Source organism: Magallana gigas, chromosome 6 (genome assembly GCF_963853765.1).
Source record: "Magallana gigas chromosome 6, xbMagGiga1.1, whole genome shotgun sequence".
Taxonomy (NCBI): domain Eukaryota; kingdom Metazoa; phylum Mollusca; class Bivalvia; order Ostreida; family Ostreidae; genus Magallana; species Magallana gigas.
Window position 1 is genome coordinate 12,107,122 of NC_088858.1, and position 20,962 is coordinate 12,128,083.

A 20,962-nucleotide genomic window follows, 5' to 3' on the forward strand; every position below is an offset into this window, starting at 1 on the left:
AAACGGAAATGGTAAACGTGGCATATTGGACAACTTATAAAATATGAGCAATGATTTGCTTCGCGGAGGTTCATTTAATAGCCGGCATTAACGCCCGCATTATGTGCTATTACCTTAGGAAAAGACAATACAAAACAAAGGCACTTTCTACGGATAAGACCGACACATGTTACATTGACCACGATATCAAGTGATTATATCTTTTACAATTTGATGAAGACCACGCGAAGGACTGGGGCACATAGCGCACCTGTCACTCTTCTACCCAAGGAGCTTTAGTACTCAATCCCTATGTTCCGACTCAAAGAATGACCACTAGATACGAATTAACACTTAACTTACACCAAGGCAGCAGACCGTGGCCAAAGTGCCAGGTGAAAGCCAGGCCCCCGCGAGTTCTGAGAGATTTCAACGGGTAGTCTGGGCGAGTGAGGCGTGCGTGTCGCACTTATAAAGACGTCACCCAAACGGACAAATTGTCGTAATTATGCGCCTTTTGAATCTACATCATAGAAAACGTGTTAGCTAATTATTCCCGTCCCCTTCTGTGAATGACGTTTTGACGAAGGAAAGAAAAGAAAATAATGAGGAGACGAATTATCTTAAAAAGATGGTACCCAATTCCCTGCGTGTAATTCACACATAGAAAAATACTGTCATTAGATGCTGTTAAGATTTCCCATGTTTATTGCATAACGTGCGATTGTGTTGGCGCACGAAAGCTTTGAATATTCAATCAAATTCTACAACAAATATGTGTAAAGGGTCCTGAAAATGCGAATAATTTTATCTTCAGGTGTGTTTTAATGATGCGCTTTGAACTGCGCGAATAGAGTGAGGACCATTGAATTACTGGGATGCAGACGCCTATTTTCCAGGGGGATTATTATCAAACTCTCAAAAGATGACAGATCATGAATACAAAAGAAGTCAATAATTTTTAATTTTATGTCAAGTTGTTAATTAAAATGTAACAACCACCTTTTATCTTTTATGTAAATTAAATCGTTGAAAATGAATTATTATATTTTCTTCTCTTTTCACAGTCAAGTTCAAGTCCCGGCAAATAATTAAATTATCAAGACTAAATAATTGATTTTTAAAAAAAATAATTTTGATGGAGAAATTCGTAGATTTATGATTTGAATAACTTGTAAAATAATAACAGATTTAGATATCATAAAACAGGATGATTTAGAAAAATAAGAAAAATGTTAACAATATAAATATTTACATACACTTTCGGGCTAAATAAGTCCTGTGACTTCATTCCGTCCTAACTGCTGATTGATAATTCAAGTGAAATGGACTTAAGATAACTAAATGCTGTACAAAGTTCCTTTGGCAACATCTTAACAAGTTATCACATAATGTCATTTTCTACAGATTGCCGGCCTTCGGTGTTACCGGGGTTAGCTTTAGGTCGCATATTATCATTTTGTTTCCCCTATGTGGGATATCAGTGCCAAGAACTGAAGTCAAGTTTAAATTTAGACTGGGTACCTATCTAGATAGCAACTACGGGTAAGAGATATTTGTGGTTAAAAAGGTTTGCCCGTTGATTTCACTCGCTTGAAATATTTCAAACGGGCACCTGCTGTGACGCTCACTAGGAAACCGGGTGGACCCGACAAAGTGAGATGAGCGTAAACTGTTGTATACAATGATGTTGACATTGGATTAATAATATTGTTTACCCGTTACAAATAGACTTTCTTTTTTATTATTATTATTAACAAGAGTCAATCACGCTGAAGTAGGTATCCAACTTCTAACAAAAATTGATATATTCGTTCTAATTTATAACCCGGCTTTATCAATTCAGTTAACTAGACCAGGGGAAAATTATTCATTTCCCATTTTAAAAAAAAATTACATATTAATTGATGCCAATCAAATTCGCCGAACTTTTTTTTTTAATCGATATTGGTTGTCTGTATATACACAGATAAATTTGTTTTAAGTTATAAATTGTTTGATAAACTTCACACAAAATTCATCGGTCTTACTTTTATCTTTGAGGCGAAATTATAACCAAATGAAGATATTTTAATTTAATAAATAATACTTACTGTCTGCTTCTGACAAGGACACTATATCTTCAATTTAAAAAAAAAGATTCTGCTGTGCAATAGAAGTTGTCACAAGTAACCTTGTCTTCAATATGCAAGTAGATAGCTATTATCCCGTGAAATCAGGGGGAGATGTTCTTCACGCTTAGCGTCGCTTACACAAGTGAAAGATGTTCTGGGGATCCCATAGATCACTAATAATATATTAAATGTGGTCCTTGAGAGAAATCTTGATTGAACGCGGGGAAAGGCTCCTCCCACTGCACGCGACTTTCGCAAGTCGCTGTTAATCCCATTCATTAAATACTCATGAAAAACCATCAAGTGTGCTGTCTTGACATTCTCCTTATTGGTTCTATGCTAATGAGCAGAACCAGGCCACGCCTCCTAATTATACCAGAGTACAAACCTAGGTCTGAAGACTTCATTGTGCTGAATATAGCGTAAACATATTGTATTAAGCGAATGTATTGATCGGCAGGATGTGGTTTTTATTCTCTTAATTTCAATATTTCTCTTCTTCATCACCATCGATTTTTATCTAAATATTTAATAAGTTGTTTAATAGCAGTTTAAATTTGTTGGTGTATGGAATGAGGAATAATCGAAGACATAGAATGGTATAATTCTATGCCACGGCTAATGACAAATTAGAACATTATGAGTTTAACACACTTTTACGCCCGTGTTAGTTTTTTTTAAAAAGTATCAGTTTCATAATGGATAAAGGCTAACAACAACTAAACACTTCGAATTCGACAAAATAATAAAGGACAAATGTGGAATATAGTCAAGCCTTTAAAACTGTGGGTGGTTATATTTTTTAAAATATAAATTAGATTTATGTTTGAAGTAAACCTTTTTTAATTAAAAAAAACTTTAAGAATTTCCCAATTTAAAATTATTTTGGACGCTTAATTATTTAAAATTTATAGGGATTTCAGAACGAATTATTTCATTTTATGTTGAATATGCTAAAACAATTATTAATTTTCATGAACATTGAAAACGTGTACTTATCGATTTAATTTATGTAATGATGCACACGAATAAACATAATTTTGTGATTAATTGTGCTTTATATATATATATATATATATATTTTTAATCAAATTATATTTTACACATAATTTTGTTTTGTTTTCTATTTGAATTTTTCATTGGATATCCCAAAAAGATATATTTTAATAATCATATAAAAAAAAAACATGCAATAGAAATGCATTCACCATTCAAATGTTCACTAGTTTTGACAAAACAGAAATCATTTTTGCATGATGCCATAAGGATATATATGAACATAATCATTCGCAGAAAATGAGCACTTGTGACGGGTTCCTGATCTTAGTCTATAGCGTTGAGTGACACTTTCAGGCAATATGTCAATATGTGTGGACCTCGAACCCCAAAATAAATCTCAGTGATATAAATTCAAACTGTTACAGACTATTGGAAGGTGACACTTGCTGATGAAAACTGTTCCAACAAAAATAGCACAAAAAAATGATAACTCCAACCATGTTACCGGTGAATTTTAGTGAATCAACTTTTGAGCAAATTAACTCATTGATTTTTCTGAATCAATTAAATTTTAAGCAAATTCACTCATCGACAAAATTGTTTTAATTTGATTAAAATGATGCAACAAGTAGCTCATCCATTAAACTGTACATAAATGATGCACTATTTTTTTAAAAATAGATTATATGCATGCCGCCTTTAGATGATAAAGGGAAAAAATAAAAGGAATATCCGGGTGAATTGTGAGCAGTATTGAAAATGGAAGAAAGAGATGTTGATCTTTTTTTCCTATTTTATAATATTATGGATATACCTGTTACTGCATATACCGTGTACCAGTATTGTCTTACAGGATGCGCCGGGGCCAGAGAGAGACACACGAACACAGTAAGCTGTGCCCCTGTCAATAGCACGTGCTCTTCTACTGGCGGTCCGTCTTAATTAGGTAAACAGGTGTTACAGCTTGCATCTAAAAATACTCCTACATTTAAGGAACATTTACATGATCTAAAGCTGTAATTCAAAAGAAAGACATATTCAAGCTGTTGGAATAATACAGTAACTGCTTCTAAATTTGAGCCAACACTATTGAAAAAACAAATGAGATGTTCAGATGTTGAGGGGGGAAAAAACGACTATTTTTTTTAAAATAAATAAATAGATATAATAAATGTTGATAAAAAAAAGTATCAGCAAAATCTTATTACAATTATGATTACGTGTATCAGATAACAGATTTACAATATACAATAGTATGTCATCCTCGGAAATCTTTAAAATTAATTGTATCAATCAGGGACGTATATACTACAAAAAATATTCATAGTAAATACGTCCCTGTGTTAATATCTCGAATAGATTTATCGTTTTATAATATACCACGGTATATTTTCAATTAAGAAGTGAGAAATAAAATAGCATATTTATAGAAGTTAATTTCTTTTCAGATCAACGAGAGGCAACTCTTACTATAGTTGCAGCACTGTGCCTTTTCGTGTATTTAGACGGCTCCAAAATGGCTGGCATGTTGACGCAAGGACGACGCGTCGTGCCACAGATATTTCGGAATTTTTCTGGTTATAGTGTCATTTGCCGTGGAATTAAGGTATGAAACAGAAAGAAGAAAATCACCACTCAACAGCAGGGGAAAATCGTGAATGGATAGAAATTAAGGGCACCAACGGTGACTTCTTTTGAAGGACATCTTGATTCTTTAAAAATTAAAAACAATGATTGCATACTCAGAAAAAAGGCCAGAAAATAGATATCAATAATAAATAGTCTATGCTCCTAGCATGGTTAAACGCTGCTTTATTTTCACGAAAAGTTTGTGTCTATTATTTTTTCATTTACTTCCGAATTTCCTCAAGTGTTATCATGAAGTAGGAAAAAATAAGTATAGCCTATTAGTAAATGAAAAACTTTAACTGCTTGCTAATGAATTATCATTGAAATATCTTCTCAATGTTATTTTATATTATGTTTGTCTTTCTGTGCATTTGACAAATTGAAATTTGCACTCCGCCTTGTCCTTGCAAAGTTGTAAGCAAAGTTACAATATGATATGTATAAAATAGCGCAAGGGATTAAGCAGAATATCTGTTCACTAGTAGACATATTATAAATATAGATAAATATGATAACACCCTGTTTCTCAATGGAACAACTGTGTATTCATTTTCATGTAATGAAAAAAAAAATCATTTTTATTTCCTTGTGCATGTTTCCTTTTCTTTTTTCTTATCTTGTTTTTGTTGTTAAAAAAATTGTCTGTCTCCTGTATGAAGAAGAAAGATGTCTGATTCAATTTCATGAATAGATGAAATGTTAAACAATACTCAGTTGATTGTTTGTGACATTATATTTTCCTTTACTGTTGAGACAGAGTCAAAAAGTCTTGAAAGCTGAAGTAACAGTACATCGTATTTCCAATAACAAATGTGATATCCTTGCCTTATTCCCATTAATATGATGTTCCCTGTACATGTATATATATATACAGGGTTCAGGGAAATATTCATCCCCGTCTTATTTTCCCCCCTTTCATCCTTGTAAGTGGGTAAATTTATGACGGGTCGAATTCCAATGTCTCATACTATCTTAATTTATTCACAACTTTGTCTGGCGAATTCAAGAGGAGATGAAACTGTTTGCAAGTGAAAAGGGTGAAAATAACCCTGTAAATAGTATAAACTGCATACTCTGTACATTTGCCATTGGGGCAATCCCAATATTTTAATTGGCAATAACTCTCTCATTAATATTCAAATAATTATACATTTATACAATTCTGTAGTAACTAATGTCTGAACTGTACCATGAATCCATGATATTTAATGGTAGTTTTTATTTGGTTTTTAGAATACAAGACAAGTACACAATGTTTTAGGTAAGCATATCTCTCTCTCTCTCTCTCTCTCTCTCTCTCTCTCTCTCTCTCTCTCTCTCTCTCTCTTTGGGTCTCTTTTAGTAGAGCTTTTCATTGTATAATGTACTTGATAAATGATAATTAGGCTTGACAGTGTATCACTATTTTTTGTAGGTGCGGGCCAGAAAACTGACTTTCCTTTAGCTGAGTGAGTGTAGAATTTCAGCCCACATTTGTTGTTGCCGTATCTTATAACTACCCTCATGTTTTCTCAAGCTGACTGATATTTAATGAAGGCTGGCTAAGGAGTTTCATTTTTAGTTTGGAGGAAATAAATCTTATTTCTGTTTTAGAATGCTTGTACTAGCTGGTAGTCATTACTGATATAGATTGATAGAAAGAATTATTGTGGATGATTTATTGCAACACATGCATTATGGTGACTCAAGATATTTTTTGGACCTTATTTACTAAATGAAATCTAATGGGAATGTACCAATACATTAAATTAAGTGTGATGCAGCTTTTATATATGAACAGCTTTAAAAAAAAATTGTTCAAATTTAAATTTGAAATCTGCATGTGTAAAGATGTGATGTGTGAATTAATTAAATCCCAATTCTGATAGTGATTATCATTAATGTTGTGATGACGAAACTAAATATAAAAGTTTGAATTACAGGAATGGTTATGTAGGAACCAAAGTTATGTCATTTCTTATTTTTAAAATGTCAGTATAAATTAAACATGAAAGAGGGTTATTTCCTGCTGAAATGTAATATTGACCTTGACTGAACCTTAGTAAAAAAATGTTCTTGTAAATTGTTCCATTAAATGCAACAGATATATAATTTGAATAATAATCCGATCAAGAACCAAATTGATATACATGTATTAATTTAGTTGTTGATCAGAGTATTATTCAAATTACCCCAGTAGACATATCTTTATGCAAATTTTTAAGCCTACTCTATGCTGAAGAATAGAGTTACTACTGCCATTTACTGGACTTTTTAGTACCATGTACCACATGTACATGTATTACTGACTGGTCCTGGTAATTAAAGATTTTTTTTTCCTTGGAATGTTTATTAGGTATCAGAAAACAAAGGCATGGTCGAGAAATTTTCATGTGGCTTCAGTATTCTGTAAGTATGACATTTTTGCAGATATCAAAATAAATAAAACAATAAAACGTTTTCCACATTTTGATAATTTCCTACAAGTTGGATAACACTCCTGTGATTTGATGTATTAATTTGTCTGTTTAGATCAAGAAATAAAGGAGGTGAAATGTCCAGGATTTTCAGAGTCCATTTCAGAGGGAGATGTCAGGTGGGAGAAAGGTAAGGTTGTGTTTGACTGCACTGTGATTTATGAGGAAGTGTAGGTACATATGTTTGTATAACTATATTATTCACCTCATGCCCAGGAAGTACTTGGGGAGAATATGGTATACAAATATCCGTATGCATATGTATGCATGTATGTCCCATCAGTAGATGGGTAACATCTCATTAAGACATCTCAGACTGTAGGGGAGTAAGGATGAAATGTTTAAACTGAATATGTGTGTGTGAGTACCTGTCTTCAGTATAGTAATGCTTTTTCTTGCAGCTGTGGGTGACTTTGTACAAGAAGATGAACCACTAGGAGAAGTAGAAACAGACAAGGTGAGAGTTCTAAAACATTTGCTGGATGTACATTTATTGTACCCACACGGTGCAGAGTATTATCATTAACATGAATGTATTGATTACCTTTGGAAGGATAACAACCATGCTTTCTGGGTACTGTTGTACATGTATTTGTACTGAAGGGTCACATATGTCAATAGTACATGTACTATGCTGTGACATTTGCTGTCTTTGTTTACAGACTGGTGTCCCTGTCCTCAGTCCATACACCGGGGTGATTGTGGAACTTCTGGTAGAGGATGGAGCCACTGTTAAAGCTCACCAGCCACTGATGAAAATTGATGTGTCAGGTACATGTACAGAATGTAGTTAATGTGTAATAAAGTTCACTTGCCAAAAAAATTTCCATGTTAGATCAATCTAATGTAAAGTATGGGGAAATTTGTTTCCAAGCAAAATGCAAAATAAGCATACAATGTAAATAAACATAAATGTGTATTAAGATATATATCATTTGATGCAAAGGAAAGAAAAATGTTTACAAAATATATGATGTGGGTAACTGAAGTGAGAATATCAACAAGAAATGTCTTTACTTTGACAGCCAAAGGTGATGCACCTGCTAAAAAAGCACCTGCCAGTGAGAAGCCTCCTCCTGCCGCAGAACCTCCAAAAGAGCCAGCCAAACCAGCAGAAGCACCCAAAGCCCAGAGCAGCTCCAGTGGGCCCATTCCAACCACCCCTCCCCCTCCCCCGCCTGTACCCAAGGAACCCATGTCCTCCTATCCTACCTCCAGTGTTAAGGTCACACCCTTTGAAGGATCCACTAGTCAGGGTGGTGCACGGACAGAAACCAGGGTAAGTCTATGTGTCAATGTTGTGTAAGAGCTGAAGAGAAGGAAAGATTTTGATGTGTGGTGCGCTGTGGAAAAGTGTTTGATGTTTGATTTTCCTGTTATGCAGACAAAGATAACAAGAATACGACAGAAGACAGCACAAAGGTTAAAGGAATCTCAGAACACATGCGCTGCCTTAACCACCTTCCAGGAATGTGATATGAGGTAAATTGCTTGGCTTTTTACATTGATGTTTTTTTAAGAATGCATTTTGATATTTAACAACTTGTACATGTATTATTGTTGAAAACATGAATCTTTCAATACATGTAGCAGTAACCAGTACTTGTTCCATTATTTGTATAATAATTTCTTTAAATCTGTTTTGTAGCAATCTCATGGAGTGGAGAAAAACATACAAAGATCAGTTTGAAAAGAAACATGGAGTGAAGTTAGGAATGATGTCTCCATTCATCAAAGCTGCAGCGTTTGCCTTGAAAAATCAGCCAGCAGTGAATGCTGTGATTGATGGAAATGAGATCGTTTACAGAGACTATGTAGACATCTCAGTGGCCGTGGCCGCTCCTAAGGTACTCTCTCTAATACACAGGTAATCCAGCTACATAGCCAACTGATGATACTGTAATGTTGAGTTGTAGGTCCTTTTAGAAATCCAAAGTAGAGTATGAATTTATTCAGAATAGATAAGTTAATGTAAAATGTCTGTGTAAAAGATTCAGAAAGGGAGACAATTTATACTGGTATATTTCCTTGAAGGTGGTGATGTAATTCAAATTTGTTGCTTCTTTTGTGATGATTTGAATCCATTTCATATGATTTTATGTATAAACAAAGACCAAGAAAATGCTAAATACCGGTAATTTGATTTGATTTACAATATCCATTGGTTGCATGTAATTTTCCTTTAAATGTTCATATTGTTATTAACTGTGATAGGGCCTTGTTGTACCAGTCATCAGGAATGTGGAGACACTGAGTTACGCTGAGGTAGAGAAGGCCATTCTAGAATACGGAGAAAAGGTCTGTAACATGGAAACATGGCTATCTTACTGTAAACCAAGTATTATTCCCATTAAAATTTTCTTTCTATTAATTTCCATCAGTAAGTTCTGTACTTTAATTCATTGTTTATCTAAGATAAGGTGTGATGAGTAATCTGATAATATATTGACTGTATTAAAGGGAACCTCAGTATTCTTTGAATGATAAAAATTCATCTCAATCTGATAATAACAACAATCACTCCTCACTGTTGACAATTTTCTTTTCATTATTATTTGTCATTAAAGGCAAAGAAGAACATGTTGGCTATAGAGGATATGGAAGGTGGGACGTTTTCCATTAGCAATGGCGGCGTCTTTGGATCTCTGTTTGGAACCCCCATAATTAACCAACCTCAGAGTGCTATATTAGGAATACATACCATAAAGAAAAGACCAGTAGTTGTGAATGATCAGGTTAGTGATTAACATTTAAACCAAGATTTTTTCCCCCGATTACTCTGATCTTGAAAAAGTTTGTGAATACATGTATATGTTGTTATCATTTTGAAATTCCAGATTGTGATTCGACCTATAATGATTCTAGCCTTGACGTATGACCATAGACTTATTGATGGCCGTGAGGCTGTGACTTTCTTAATGGACATCAAACGAGCAATAGAGGACCCCAGAGTAATGCTCCTGGACGTATAAGCACAGACACAAAAATATAGTGCATACAGAGTTTTATATCAAATTTGTATAATTTTTCTTCTGTCTGAAACAACACCATCTTTCAATTTAGTGTACATGTACTTACTGGATGGAATATTTGATTGAGTGCCATTGCAACTGTACATGCTATTATGTATATTACCTCAATGCTGTTTAGATCTGGGGGTTTCCCTTATACAAGTTAACTCACAGAAGTAAGATTTTCTTTAATAAGGCATTCACTATGTTTGTTATTCTGTTTGTAAAATTAGGTGCAATGAATTAAAGCATTGAGAGAAAAAAATTCTTGAAAAGGCATAATTGCTGTATTATTTATTCTAGTGATTGCTTTAAAACAAATACTGATATGGAAAATAAATTTTTCATGATATATACCAATTGTTTTTTCTTCTATTAATTCAACGTCCTAAGAAATCCTCCCAAAATAACAAAGGTTTCATGTCTTCACATACCGGTACATATTTATTACAAATACTAGGCCATATGCAATATATCATGGCACTGGGTTTTTTTTTTTACACAGTTTGATTGTGAAATAGGTACTTTTTTGAAAATTGAAGACAGATAACCCCAGTAACATTTAACTTTTCCCCTTGAATCTTTGCATTTGAGATGAATTTACTGATTTTAAAAAAATACATTCGGGAAAAAAACAATTTTATTGTATCTTACTAGAGATGAATTTTGGTGTGATTTTACTGCTAGATGATTGTGTATTATGACAAACAATTGTGTAGGCTGAAATCTACAAGCAGATTAGAATCCCACATGATTATCACAAAGGTTATTAGGTCATCTGTTTCATTGAAATCACAATTTTTTCAGAGGCCTCTGCATGACTACCGGTATGTTGTATTGTTCTTCTTAGAAGTTGATGTCACTTGGGATTTTCCCAATACGAATACATCTTCCTTCTTGCTATGAAGTAAAGGGCAAGAGTACTAGCTCATGTAGTTCATGTATAATCTTTTTACTGCTGGTCTTGGCACTTAAACAACTTATATCATACAATGTATGCGGGGCTGATTTTATCTCTTAATACATGTATACCTGTATCTTTACCATGTCCTTAATGCACTTTGTGTATATATGATAAGAAATGAAACCAGGATTGATACATGTATTTAAAATACATGTAAGATAGGATTTGAGGATGTATAGATGAACAGCCTTGTCATGAATTACAATGACTCCATCCTGCACAGTCAGCAACCATTTAAGAAGCCCTAAACAATAGTTGGATATTCATTTTAAAGTCAATCATGAATTTAGGAGTTTTATTTAGGAAATTTACATATGATGTGGTCCTACACCTTTATACAATGTGCAAAATATTATTCAGATTTCAGATCATAATCCAGTTAAAGGAGGCCACAAAAACCTTAGTTTCAAAAACAATGCAATATCCTCCAAGATGCATCAGCTGTTTAAGTTTGGCACATGTAGCCAAAATAGCTGTATATTGCTATTCTGATATATTGAACCACTGCAGATTTTCATATCTTCCTTTATTGGTATTGTAAATACTGCACACGTCAAGTTCTATTTACCAGTATAATAACTGCATGCAGTTATGTTTTCTTCATTTAAAAGAAAAGTGTGTGCAGAGGTTTTATTTAGAGAGGATTTTTGAAAGTCTTTACATGGCAAATTGAAAAAATTATGAAACACAATAAAGCCACCCTAAAACGTTTTTCTTTAAATCCATGACCAATTTAATGGTGCATCTTCAGAGCTCCTTGTATAATTGTAAGAAAAAACATCCCCTACCAACTGATTTTGGAGAGTACTGTTTAAATCAGCCAAATGTATTTTTTCATTATGCATTGTACCTATACAGATAATTCATCACACACTACTATACCGGTAGTTATTAAAATGCCATTTCATGCTATATTTTAGATACAGGTGACCATTAAGGCCTATGGGCCTCTTTATCAGAAACATCTTAATTTCATAATTTTACCAGATTTTTAATCAACCAAATCAACGAATCAATTGACACAAATTTGTTACTACATTTATGAAGCAAATGATTTTGCAAATATTCACCTAGTCTGGCTATTACACAAACAGTTATGTGCCTTCATGACTTACACAAATGGTTGCTCTAAATACAAGTGCAAATTAAAGAAAAAAAATACTCCATGAAATATATTACTAATCAAGACTTGACATTTCTCTGATTCTCAGCTCAACATGTTATACCATCCTAAAGATGCTAAAGAAACACACTATTAATTTACATGGCCTTATGAAAAAAGGAAAACTGTATACAGGGAAATATTCGCCCTCGTTTTATTTTTGCCCCTCTCACCCTCGTTGTCAGTGGGCAAATTCAATTCTCGCAAATAATACATGTATCTCTTTTAACAAAATTGCATCTGGGCGAATTCAAGACGGGAAAAACAGCTGTTTGCAAGTGTAGATGAAAATAACATTGGGCGAAAATAACCCTGTATACAGTATACATGTACATAATACAACATACTTGTAATAAAACAGTTATGTTTTAGTAAATATTCAATTGTTAATAACTTTTCAAATACTGTAATGTCTTTTTTTAATAATGCAATCATAGCAAATAATACTGCAAAATAAAATGTTGTCTTGTTTTATATCAATGTTATATAAAAAGTTATTTCAAAGACTCAACAATCTACTTATATAGGCTAGCCTCTGCAAATCAAAAATGTTATTTCTGTATTCACAAAAATACAGAAAATATGCAAAAATTAAAAATATCCCCAGCCAAACAGACATTCTTTTTATCGACAATGTTTTCAAAATCCTGCTAAATGCATGTACACATGTATATAAATCATTCTGGTTCCAATAATGTAAGTACATATCAAAAATTTGCAATGAGGTAAATTAATGGACTCTGTTCAGATAATTATATCAAATGCTCAAAAAGAAAGCAGTTAACGATTGCTAGATCTCAAACTTTGTGTGTTTTAGATCCAACAGATCAACAATGAATACATTGTAAATCATAGAATACTTGATGTCAACTCTCATTTAAATAGTACTGTAATAAATATGATTTCACTGACAACAGATTAATAACTTAAGAATCAGTAGTACATGTACATCAATCTATACGTTCATATTATCAAGGAACTTTCAGATAAAAATATTTGCCCTATTCTGCTACTCTGGGAGTTGGGGTTTTTCATTTTCGGAGACCCACCAGTTTCTCTGATATTTCCCATAATTTCTTAGCAGCCTCGTCATCCTGGGCAGCCTTTGATTCCTCCTTGATGGCACAGTCACTATCATAAAATATAGGAAATGTGTTAATCAATGTTCAAAATATTTTTTGAATAACTTACAAATCACTTCAATTAAAGAGCTGTGAAAAATTGCTGGGAATTTTACCCAAGAAAATCATTGTTTTTCTTAGATTTGGTTAGATCTGCAGTAGCAAATGGTTTTCTAAAGATGACAATAATTGACTATGGTTTAAAACTACTGTACCTGACATGTTAAACAAAACAGTTATCCTATGTAGAGAACATGTAATAAAATTCCTTGTTTCAAAAGTTTAATGACACCAGGCACACAAGAAATACATGTATGTTGATCACCCATTGCTATGTACTTATATATGTGCTAGTTGCTACATGTATGTGTTCAATCACCCTGTTTTCATGGTTTAACAGAAAAATTATTCTTTTCATTGAATGTGAACCCTTTCAATGGTAAACAATGATTTTCTTTGGGTGACAATTTACATTATTATACTTTCATGGTAAATACTGAAATCTGATTGGTTTAGACCCAGTTTATAATCCATTCTATTACTGTAAACGTACTACATTTGGCTGTGTATTCTTTTTAGCGCTTTTGGCCGAATATGGCTTTGGCTAAATCAAGTACATCGCTAAATGCTATCCGTATATGTACCGTATAAGAAACTGCACATTCAGGAATACGCTAATTCAAATCTACGCCAACTTGTTCAAAAACTAATTTCCGCCAAATATCGTACATGCCAAATATAATACGTTTACAGTACCCTAAGCGTTAGCAACACACTTGGCAATGGCTAACACAATGAATTGTTACATGCACATAAATTATGCGCGTACGGTTCGCCGTAGACTTTACGTCATTCCTAAGGAAATCAGTTATGAGTTTTTACAATTAAGCCATTCATATAATAAAATAAATAGTGCATGTTTGGGAGGATAACAGTTGAAATTGACACCCCTTGAAAATCATCTTTTATAAAATGTAACCCTTGCTATGATCTAATTCGGTATTTATAGTATACTCCAATTTCAGATGGAAAGAAGGAAAGAAAAATATTTCATACTATCTTAGTTTATGTAAAAGGGCTTAAACCCTTTAGTAAATTACATGACTGTATTATATAAATAGTGCCTGTTTGGGAGGGTAACAGTTGAAATTGACACCCCGAGAAAACCATTGTCAACCGACGCGAAGCGGAGGTTGACAATGGTTTTCGAGGGGTGTCAATTTCAACTGTTATCCTACCAAACAGGCACTATTTATTTTGTTATACTGAATGTCTTAATTTTAAAGAAAACTTAACTGCTTTTACATAGGAATTCTACGGCGAACCGTACACGCATAATTTTCGTGCATGTAACAATTTGTAATGTTACCTGTTGCTAACGCTGAGGGTAATAGAACGGATTATGAACTGCGTCTAAACCAATCAGATTTCAGTATTTAACATGAAAGTATAACAAACAACAATATCACATTTAATGGATTCAGAACAATACATGCCACATGCATATACATTCAATACTCCTGGGTTTTTTTGTAAGCATGGATGAAATGTATCTGAAAATACTGATCAGAGAAAAGTAGGTATAATACTATCATAAAAGCCTAAAGTTTTACACACCTGAAGTATTTCCCTGTAACATTGGCTAGGCTTTCCTCTACAGCACAGTATATAGTGGTCTGAGCTCCCTGTAAAGGAGTTTTGCCGATAATATAAATGATGGGGGCAAACAGGATCCGGAAGTAAAACGGCACGCTCTGAGGAAGGTAACGAGTCAGCTCTGTATCCACAACTCCAGGATGTAGTGAATTCGCTGTCACATTTGTTCCTACAGAGTTAAAATTCCAAACAATTTTCATACAACTAGACCGAGCTGTGTTCCTTGGTGAACACAAAATGGTAAAGTATGAGTTTGAGTTCAAGGATCTGTTGGAAAATGGCTGCTCTTACCTTGCAATCTCCGACTCAACTCCCTCGTGAACAATACATTGGCAAGTTTGCTCTGGCGGTAAGCTGCCATACTGTTGTAATTTTTTTCACTGTTAAGGTCATCAAAGTCTAATTTATCTGTACCTAATTTTGAAAAAAATATTATATCATGATAAATTTAATGCTTGTAATTTAATGTTTCAGATATTTATACAAACTTATAGATAAGGCAATTATTTTGATAAGCATGTTCTTCTCGTCTAAGAAAAGAATACAGTCTAATTAATTTGACAATAGCAAACATCAATGTCCAAGTCCGTCTCGTGTCTCCCACTGTGAGTTTATTTTCAGCCCTTTCCTACCCCTCTAGTTTTATTTTTATATCATTTGTGTGTTGCACATAATGAATTAAGGAATGATATCAAATACTGAAAACCATTTGTCCTCTTCTATGGGGGTATGAAAATATTGAATTGAATTGTTGTTTAGATTTTTTCTACACCTTATTTACCAATACAAGGTACCATTTATCGGGGTTACGTGTCACAAAATTTGCAAAAGTGGGGAAAATATGGAGCATTTTTAATTTGCTTCAGTCAATTTTTGCGATTTTAAAAGTTTCTTATAGAAAACAATACAAAATATAATTTCTGAGTATTCAATATTTTGCAACTGGAAAGAGATAGCAAAAAATGTGAAAATTAGATTCTCGTGAAAATTACGGGATAAACGGTACTTTAACGGTATCTGTCCATGCTTTCATAACTTCATTTGATAATGTTTTCTAACATAATGAAGGGCATGATGGACAGCATTGTAAGTAGAGTTATTGCCCTCTTCCCTACAAATAGTTGGAAGTGGGACAGGGTGGAATCACCATGTCTATCCATATCCTCTAATAAATCTGCCTGTAAACATGAATTTATTTTACTGCAGAAAACTAGCCAATGGATATTTCTGAAATTCACCAATTATGCATCTAATATTTTTAATTTTAAATATTTTTAATTTTATTACATGTATATCAAATTTTGATTTGAAACTTTTTTTTTTTCATTTTGAGTTATGTTTTTATTTCAATTCTATTTACTCAATTAAAATTTTTTTTTCAAATTGTGTAATGGCATGATGTCTCGCAGAGATTAAATCCCAAATTAAAGAGGCTGAGTGGTCAACACATTACCCATCAGATCTGCCTCAAACTTTTAAATATGATATTTTGGGCCATAAACTATAACTGTTTAATTCATCTAAATTATACAAAGATTTTCATCTTAAGGATTTAACTATAGCCTAAAAATGGCCATGAAGATTAATCCCTCCTTAAAAAAGAGGTATAAAGGAACTATCATGCCTATATGACTCTCACTGTCTGTCTGTCTGGGTAATTCTAATTCTTACGTGTATGTGCACGGGACGACACATTGATGATTCTAGCAGGGGCCGAACTTTTTATTTTATCTAGGAGTAGATTGGTCAACAGGAAATGTCCAAGATGGTTCACTCCAAACTGCATCTCGAAACCATCTTGGGTCTTCCAGTATGGACACATCATTATACCTAAAAATATAGAGATTCTTCACAATGTTATTTTGATTATCATACATTTACAATAAACCGTTAAGTAACAGATGAAGAACATGATTTCACATTCATTCATTTAAAATAAGATATACCTGCATTATTTATAAGAATATCAATTTTAGGCTCGCTTTTGTTGATGTTGTCAGCAAATTTGCGGATGGAATCTAAGGAGGCCAAGTCTACAATCTTGACAACAACATTTTGGTTGTTGGATTTCTTCATGATGTCTGTTGCAGCTCTCTCTGCCCTCATAACATCACGACATGCTAATATCACTTTTGCACCTATCAATTGAAAAAACATCTTTTCAAGTTAATAATAATGGGACGTTATTTGATCAAGAAGTTCTCATCTAAAACAATCTTGTTATAAATCCTTTTTTCAGTATATCTTAATTATTTCTTAAAATCGTTGACAAATATGCAACAGTTACCATAGTCTGTCAATGCATGTTTTGACCGTACTGTCTTTAAAATCATTTTAATTCTTTTGAAAAAGATAGTTAAAATCCTTTTGGATTGTTACAATGGAGAAATCAGATGCAAGTGAACTGTATACTAAAGAATCATCATTGTTCGTGGGGGACGACTGTTCATGGCTTTTCGTGGGTAACCTTGCCCACAAGTTTACCTCCCAATGAAGGTATATACATGCAGGCATTTGTTTAATATCTATTTACGAAATAGAACCTTCTCAAACAAAATTAATTCCCCATGAACCAGGAAATTTTTGGCTACTTACGAACATTGACCCCCACGAATAAAGTTATTCCACAGTAACCAATGTTTAAAAGGATGATGTTAAATAAGACCCCCAGTGAATTGGCCAAAAAATATAATTCTTCGATCTTGCATGTAATTAATTTTTTAAATACTTAATTTTCTATTCACTTAAAGGACAGGGTCACATATTAGAACAAAATTAACTCTTTAAGTCGACAAAATCATCAATATCATAATGCGTTAACATTTAAAACAATCCATGTGTCATTTTTATTCACCTGTGTTTTAAAACCATTAAATTCATGATAGATTTTCTATTTTAATTCATTATATAAAAAGGGCTGCTGACATATGAGATACACGTATGATGATTATCAAAAGTCAAACTCAGCATCATTTCATAGCTGACCTCTTGATGCCAGATCAATGGCAGTCTCTTTCCCAATGCCTGTGTTAGCTCCTGTGATGATGACAGTTTTCCCATCCAGTCTTGCTTTGCTGCGACAAACACCTCCAGCAAAATATCGTCTCATGGCAGCAAAACTCACACCTACAAATGTTGTCAAATAAAGACAAAAATGAAAGCAATGTAGAGGTTGATATATGGATGCCTGAGCATTTATTATCAATTCAGTGAATGGTGAGATTTCTTTGTTTCATGGCGAAGAGAACAAACATGTAAAGAAGTTAATATGATCAGTAAACATATTACACGTACAATGTAAATGCAACTGTGGGTTTCTTAAGATGATGGAACAACTTGTGTACTATTTCGGTTGTAAAAGAAAAAATTTAATTCTCTGATGCCAAATTAGAGATGTTTGGAGGTATATAAAATCATTGCAATGTCACATTGTGTAAAGTCAACAAATGTTTATTTTTGAAGGCTTAATTGATTAAGGTAAACAATATAGCAATTACTAATTTGCCATATACTAACAGGATCGACAGGCAACTTCTACATTTGCAGTGTTTACTCACAGGAGCATCGTATCCGCTCTACTCTCTATGACATATTTATACATAATACAACACATGTATTATTTATAAAAATGTCATAGAGAGTAGAGCAGATACGATGCCCCTGTGGTTTACTTCGAAAAATATCTGTGACATGCAAGACTTGACAAGTTTTTAGAACTCCTTTCAATCCCAGGAAAATACAATAATTTATTACCTCTTGTCAATATGGATTGCTTTTGGATGAATTTGAAATAATACATGTATATGTTGTAAAATGATTGAGATACAGATCATATAGCTGCAGGTCTGTAGCTCCTGGTCTGAAAAAAAAATTGGATGGATGACCTTGGAGTTGCAGTGACACCCATTGAAACAAGAGATGTTTGTGAAACACTTATGCCCCCCTCCCTTGGAAACATTCACAAAGAAAATGAATGTAAACTGCAAATATTTGGAATTTTTTTAAGTCCAAGGGGCATAACTGCGTCGAAAATTGCTCTATCAACCCAAAATCAAACTTGACCTATATATTGTTTAGAGTAACCTGTATAACAAATTTCATATCAATGCACGTGTGCATCTGTGCACCCTCTGCTAAGAAAATGAGTGGAAAATGCAAATAATTGGAATTTTTCTATGTTCAAGGGCCATAACTCTGTCGAAAATTGCTCGATCATACCCAATATCGTACTTGACCTAGATATTATCATGAAAAACCTGTATACCAAATTTCATTTTAATATCCTCATCCTCTGCAAAGAAAATGAGCAGAAACTGCAAATAACTGAAATTTCTATGTCCAAGGGCCATAACTCTGACAAAAATTGCTCGATCATACCCAATATCGAAATTGACCTAGGTATTATCATTATAAACCTGTATACTAAATTTCATTTCAATATGTTCATCCTCTGCAAAGAAAATGAACGGAAAATGTTGGTGGACCGACCGACAGACCAACAGACAGCAGCAAAGCAATATGCCCTTCCTTCTTTGTATATTGTATATTTATTGTGGACAAAAATCTGTGCTAGTTTTGGACTGATTACTCTTATTTATATGCAACTTCTGTAAAAACAATTAGCAACAAAAAAATTTCCAAGCAATACACTACTGATATTGTCTATTTACTCGCCTTTTAATCTTTTAAACACCATCAATAGCCCTGTAAATTGAAGTGGTGTAATTTGTTTACATGTAAAAATGGCGACTCGAGATCTCTATGTAAATTTAACATTCCTGATTTCCAAGGTCAGTAGCATGCTCCAGAGAAAGTCTGGGCAAATAAAAAGACGTCAGTAGTAAACTGAATGAAGAATTCAATGGTAAAAATTGTTTTCAGAGAAGTTGCGTGTAATTAAGAGTAATCAGTCCAAAACTAGCGCTGATTTTTATGTGCAATAAATATACAATTTTTTCAATGGGTGGCACTGTAGCTCCCGGTCGTCCATCCGAATTTTTTCAGACCTGGAGTCCGGAGCTACAGACCTACAGCTACAGATCATACAGAAAACAAACATCGATTTTTACAAATTCTCTGAAATGGGATAAAAGTATGCTTGTATATTTTAAAAATTCTGTAATAATGATCCGATAAGGAAACTGTTGAAAAATTGTGAGATTGTATTTTGAAGGTTTTGTATTAACCCCTTCACGGTAACTTCGGTACTGTTCTTTTGCAGGGCAAAATGACATAGTTTGGTGAAATATGACGTAATGTCAATTGTTTCATTTACGTCATTTAATTATCTACCTACTGAAATTTCGGCAAAGTATATCATTTTGCCCTGCAAGAGAGCAGTGCCGCAGTTATCATGAAGGGGTCTATTGTTATATTTGATAAGTTAACTAACGTTAGCTGCAGAACTGTAGCTCTATTAAAAATTCGGGTAACGTTAGACGGGCCAAAACCGTGCGCAAACTTTTGTTTATAGTATGGATGGAACTGTAGCTCTATGGTCCGTCAACCCAACCTACGAACAGTGAGATAAATCGCAAATCTTGCAAATTCAGATTCCGTTATTATATACTGCGTATGTAATACTAATTAAGAGAAAATTCGAGTTATTAAGACCCGAATTTCCTCATAATTTTTTGGTAGTGATTACAACGAACGTTTAAATGAAAAACAGTTTATCAAAAACAAAATATACATGCATTATTTACCTATTCCCACCAGTGAACCAATTAGAATTCGGTGTTTTCTTGCAATGTCCAACATTTCCTCAAAATCTAATCCCGTCATGTTTTAGTACGCAGACACAGTAAATGCCGATCCCGATCTTCTGTGATGGAATGGGACAAACGCTCACTCTGTAAACGTTTTCACCAG

At 33.5% G+C, this 20,962-nt stretch overlaps 3 protein-coding genes across 5 annotated transcripts in view; 1 reads left to right on the plus strand and 2 right to left on the minus strand.

The window, feature by feature from the left end:
* The window catches only part of LOC105345931 (homeobox protein prospero), a 20,239-nt gene extending 17,815 nt beyond the window's left edge, over window positions 1-2,424 (minus strand). For 2 of the 3 annotated variants that reach the window (XM_066087131.1, XM_011454304.4), the window contains exon 1: window positions 2,073-2,424. The gene's annotated coding sequence lies outside the window, so the exon portion shown is untranslated. Of the gene's footprint in view, window positions 1-1,238; window positions 1,396-2,072 lie in introns of those variants that run through there. The other variant, XM_011454305.4, reaches the window with a different exon arrangement.
* Window positions 2,425-4,557: 2,133 nt separating this feature from the next.
* On the plus strand, window positions 4,558-10,542 carry LOC105345932 (dihydrolipoyllysine-residue succinyltransferase component of 2-oxoglutarate dehydrogenase complex, mitochondrial). Its single transcript, XM_011454308.4, has 13 exons — window positions 4,558-4,698; window positions 5,955-5,982; window positions 6,136-6,169; window positions 7,057-7,109; window positions 7,233-7,307; window positions 7,579-7,634; window positions 7,840-7,948; window positions 8,203-8,456; window positions 8,562-8,659; window positions 8,826-9,024; window positions 9,392-9,475; window positions 9,745-9,912; window positions 10,015-10,542. The coding sequence occupies exons 1-13, from the start codon at window positions 4,609-4,611 to the stop codon at window positions 10,147-10,149; spliced, it is 1,383 nt and encodes a 460-aa protein (XP_011452610.3). The 5' UTR covers window positions 4,558-4,608; the 3' UTR covers window positions 10,150-10,542.
* Window positions 10,543-12,178: 1,636 nt separating this feature from the next.
* On the minus strand, window positions 12,179-20,946 carry LOC105345934 (retinol dehydrogenase 13). Its single transcript, XM_011454312.4, has 7 exons — window positions 20,797-20,946; window positions 18,077-18,217; window positions 17,038-17,229; window positions 16,763-16,921; window positions 15,383-15,505; window positions 15,053-15,260; window positions 12,179-13,445 (listed from the first exon to the last, which is right to left on the minus strand). Exons 1-7 carry the CDS (start codon window positions 20,873-20,875, stop codon window positions 13,346-13,348), a joined length of 1,002 nt encoding a protein of 333 aa, XP_011452614.3. The 5' UTR covers window positions 20,876-20,946; the 3' UTR covers window positions 12,179-13,345.
* Between the last annotated feature and the right edge of the window lie 16 nt (window positions 20,947-20,962).

What these genes read in the sequence shown, in the direction of transcription:
- LOC105345934 (XM_011454312.4), bottom strand. Translation starts at nt 20,875, where the DNA reads ATGACGGGATTAGATTTTGAGGAAATGTTGGACATTGCAAGAAAACAC. An exon ending in TATTCTTATAAATAATGCAG is followed by an intron (nt 16,922 to 17,037) that starts GTATATCTTATT and finishes CTATATTTTTAG; the next exon opens with GTATAATGATGTGTCCATAC. An exon ending in GTTACAGGGAAATACTTCAG is followed by an intron (nt 13,446 to 15,052) that starts GTGTGTAAAACT and finishes ATTTTATGATAG; the next exon opens with TGACTGTGCCATCAAGGAGG.
- LOC105345932 (XM_011454308.4), top strand. Translation starts at nt 4,609, where the DNA reads ATGGCTGGCATGTTGACGCAAGGACGACGCGTCGTGCCACAGATATTT. An exon ending in GAGAAGTAGAAACAGACAAG is followed by an intron (nt 7,635 to 7,839) that starts GTGAGAGTTCTA and finishes CTTTGTTTACAG; the next exon opens with ACTGGTGTCCCTGTCCTCAG. An exon ending in TGGCCGTGGCCGCTCCTAAG is followed by an intron (nt 9,025 to 9,391) that starts GTACTCTCTCTA and finishes TAACTGTGATAG; the next exon opens with GGCCTTGTTGTACCAGTCAT.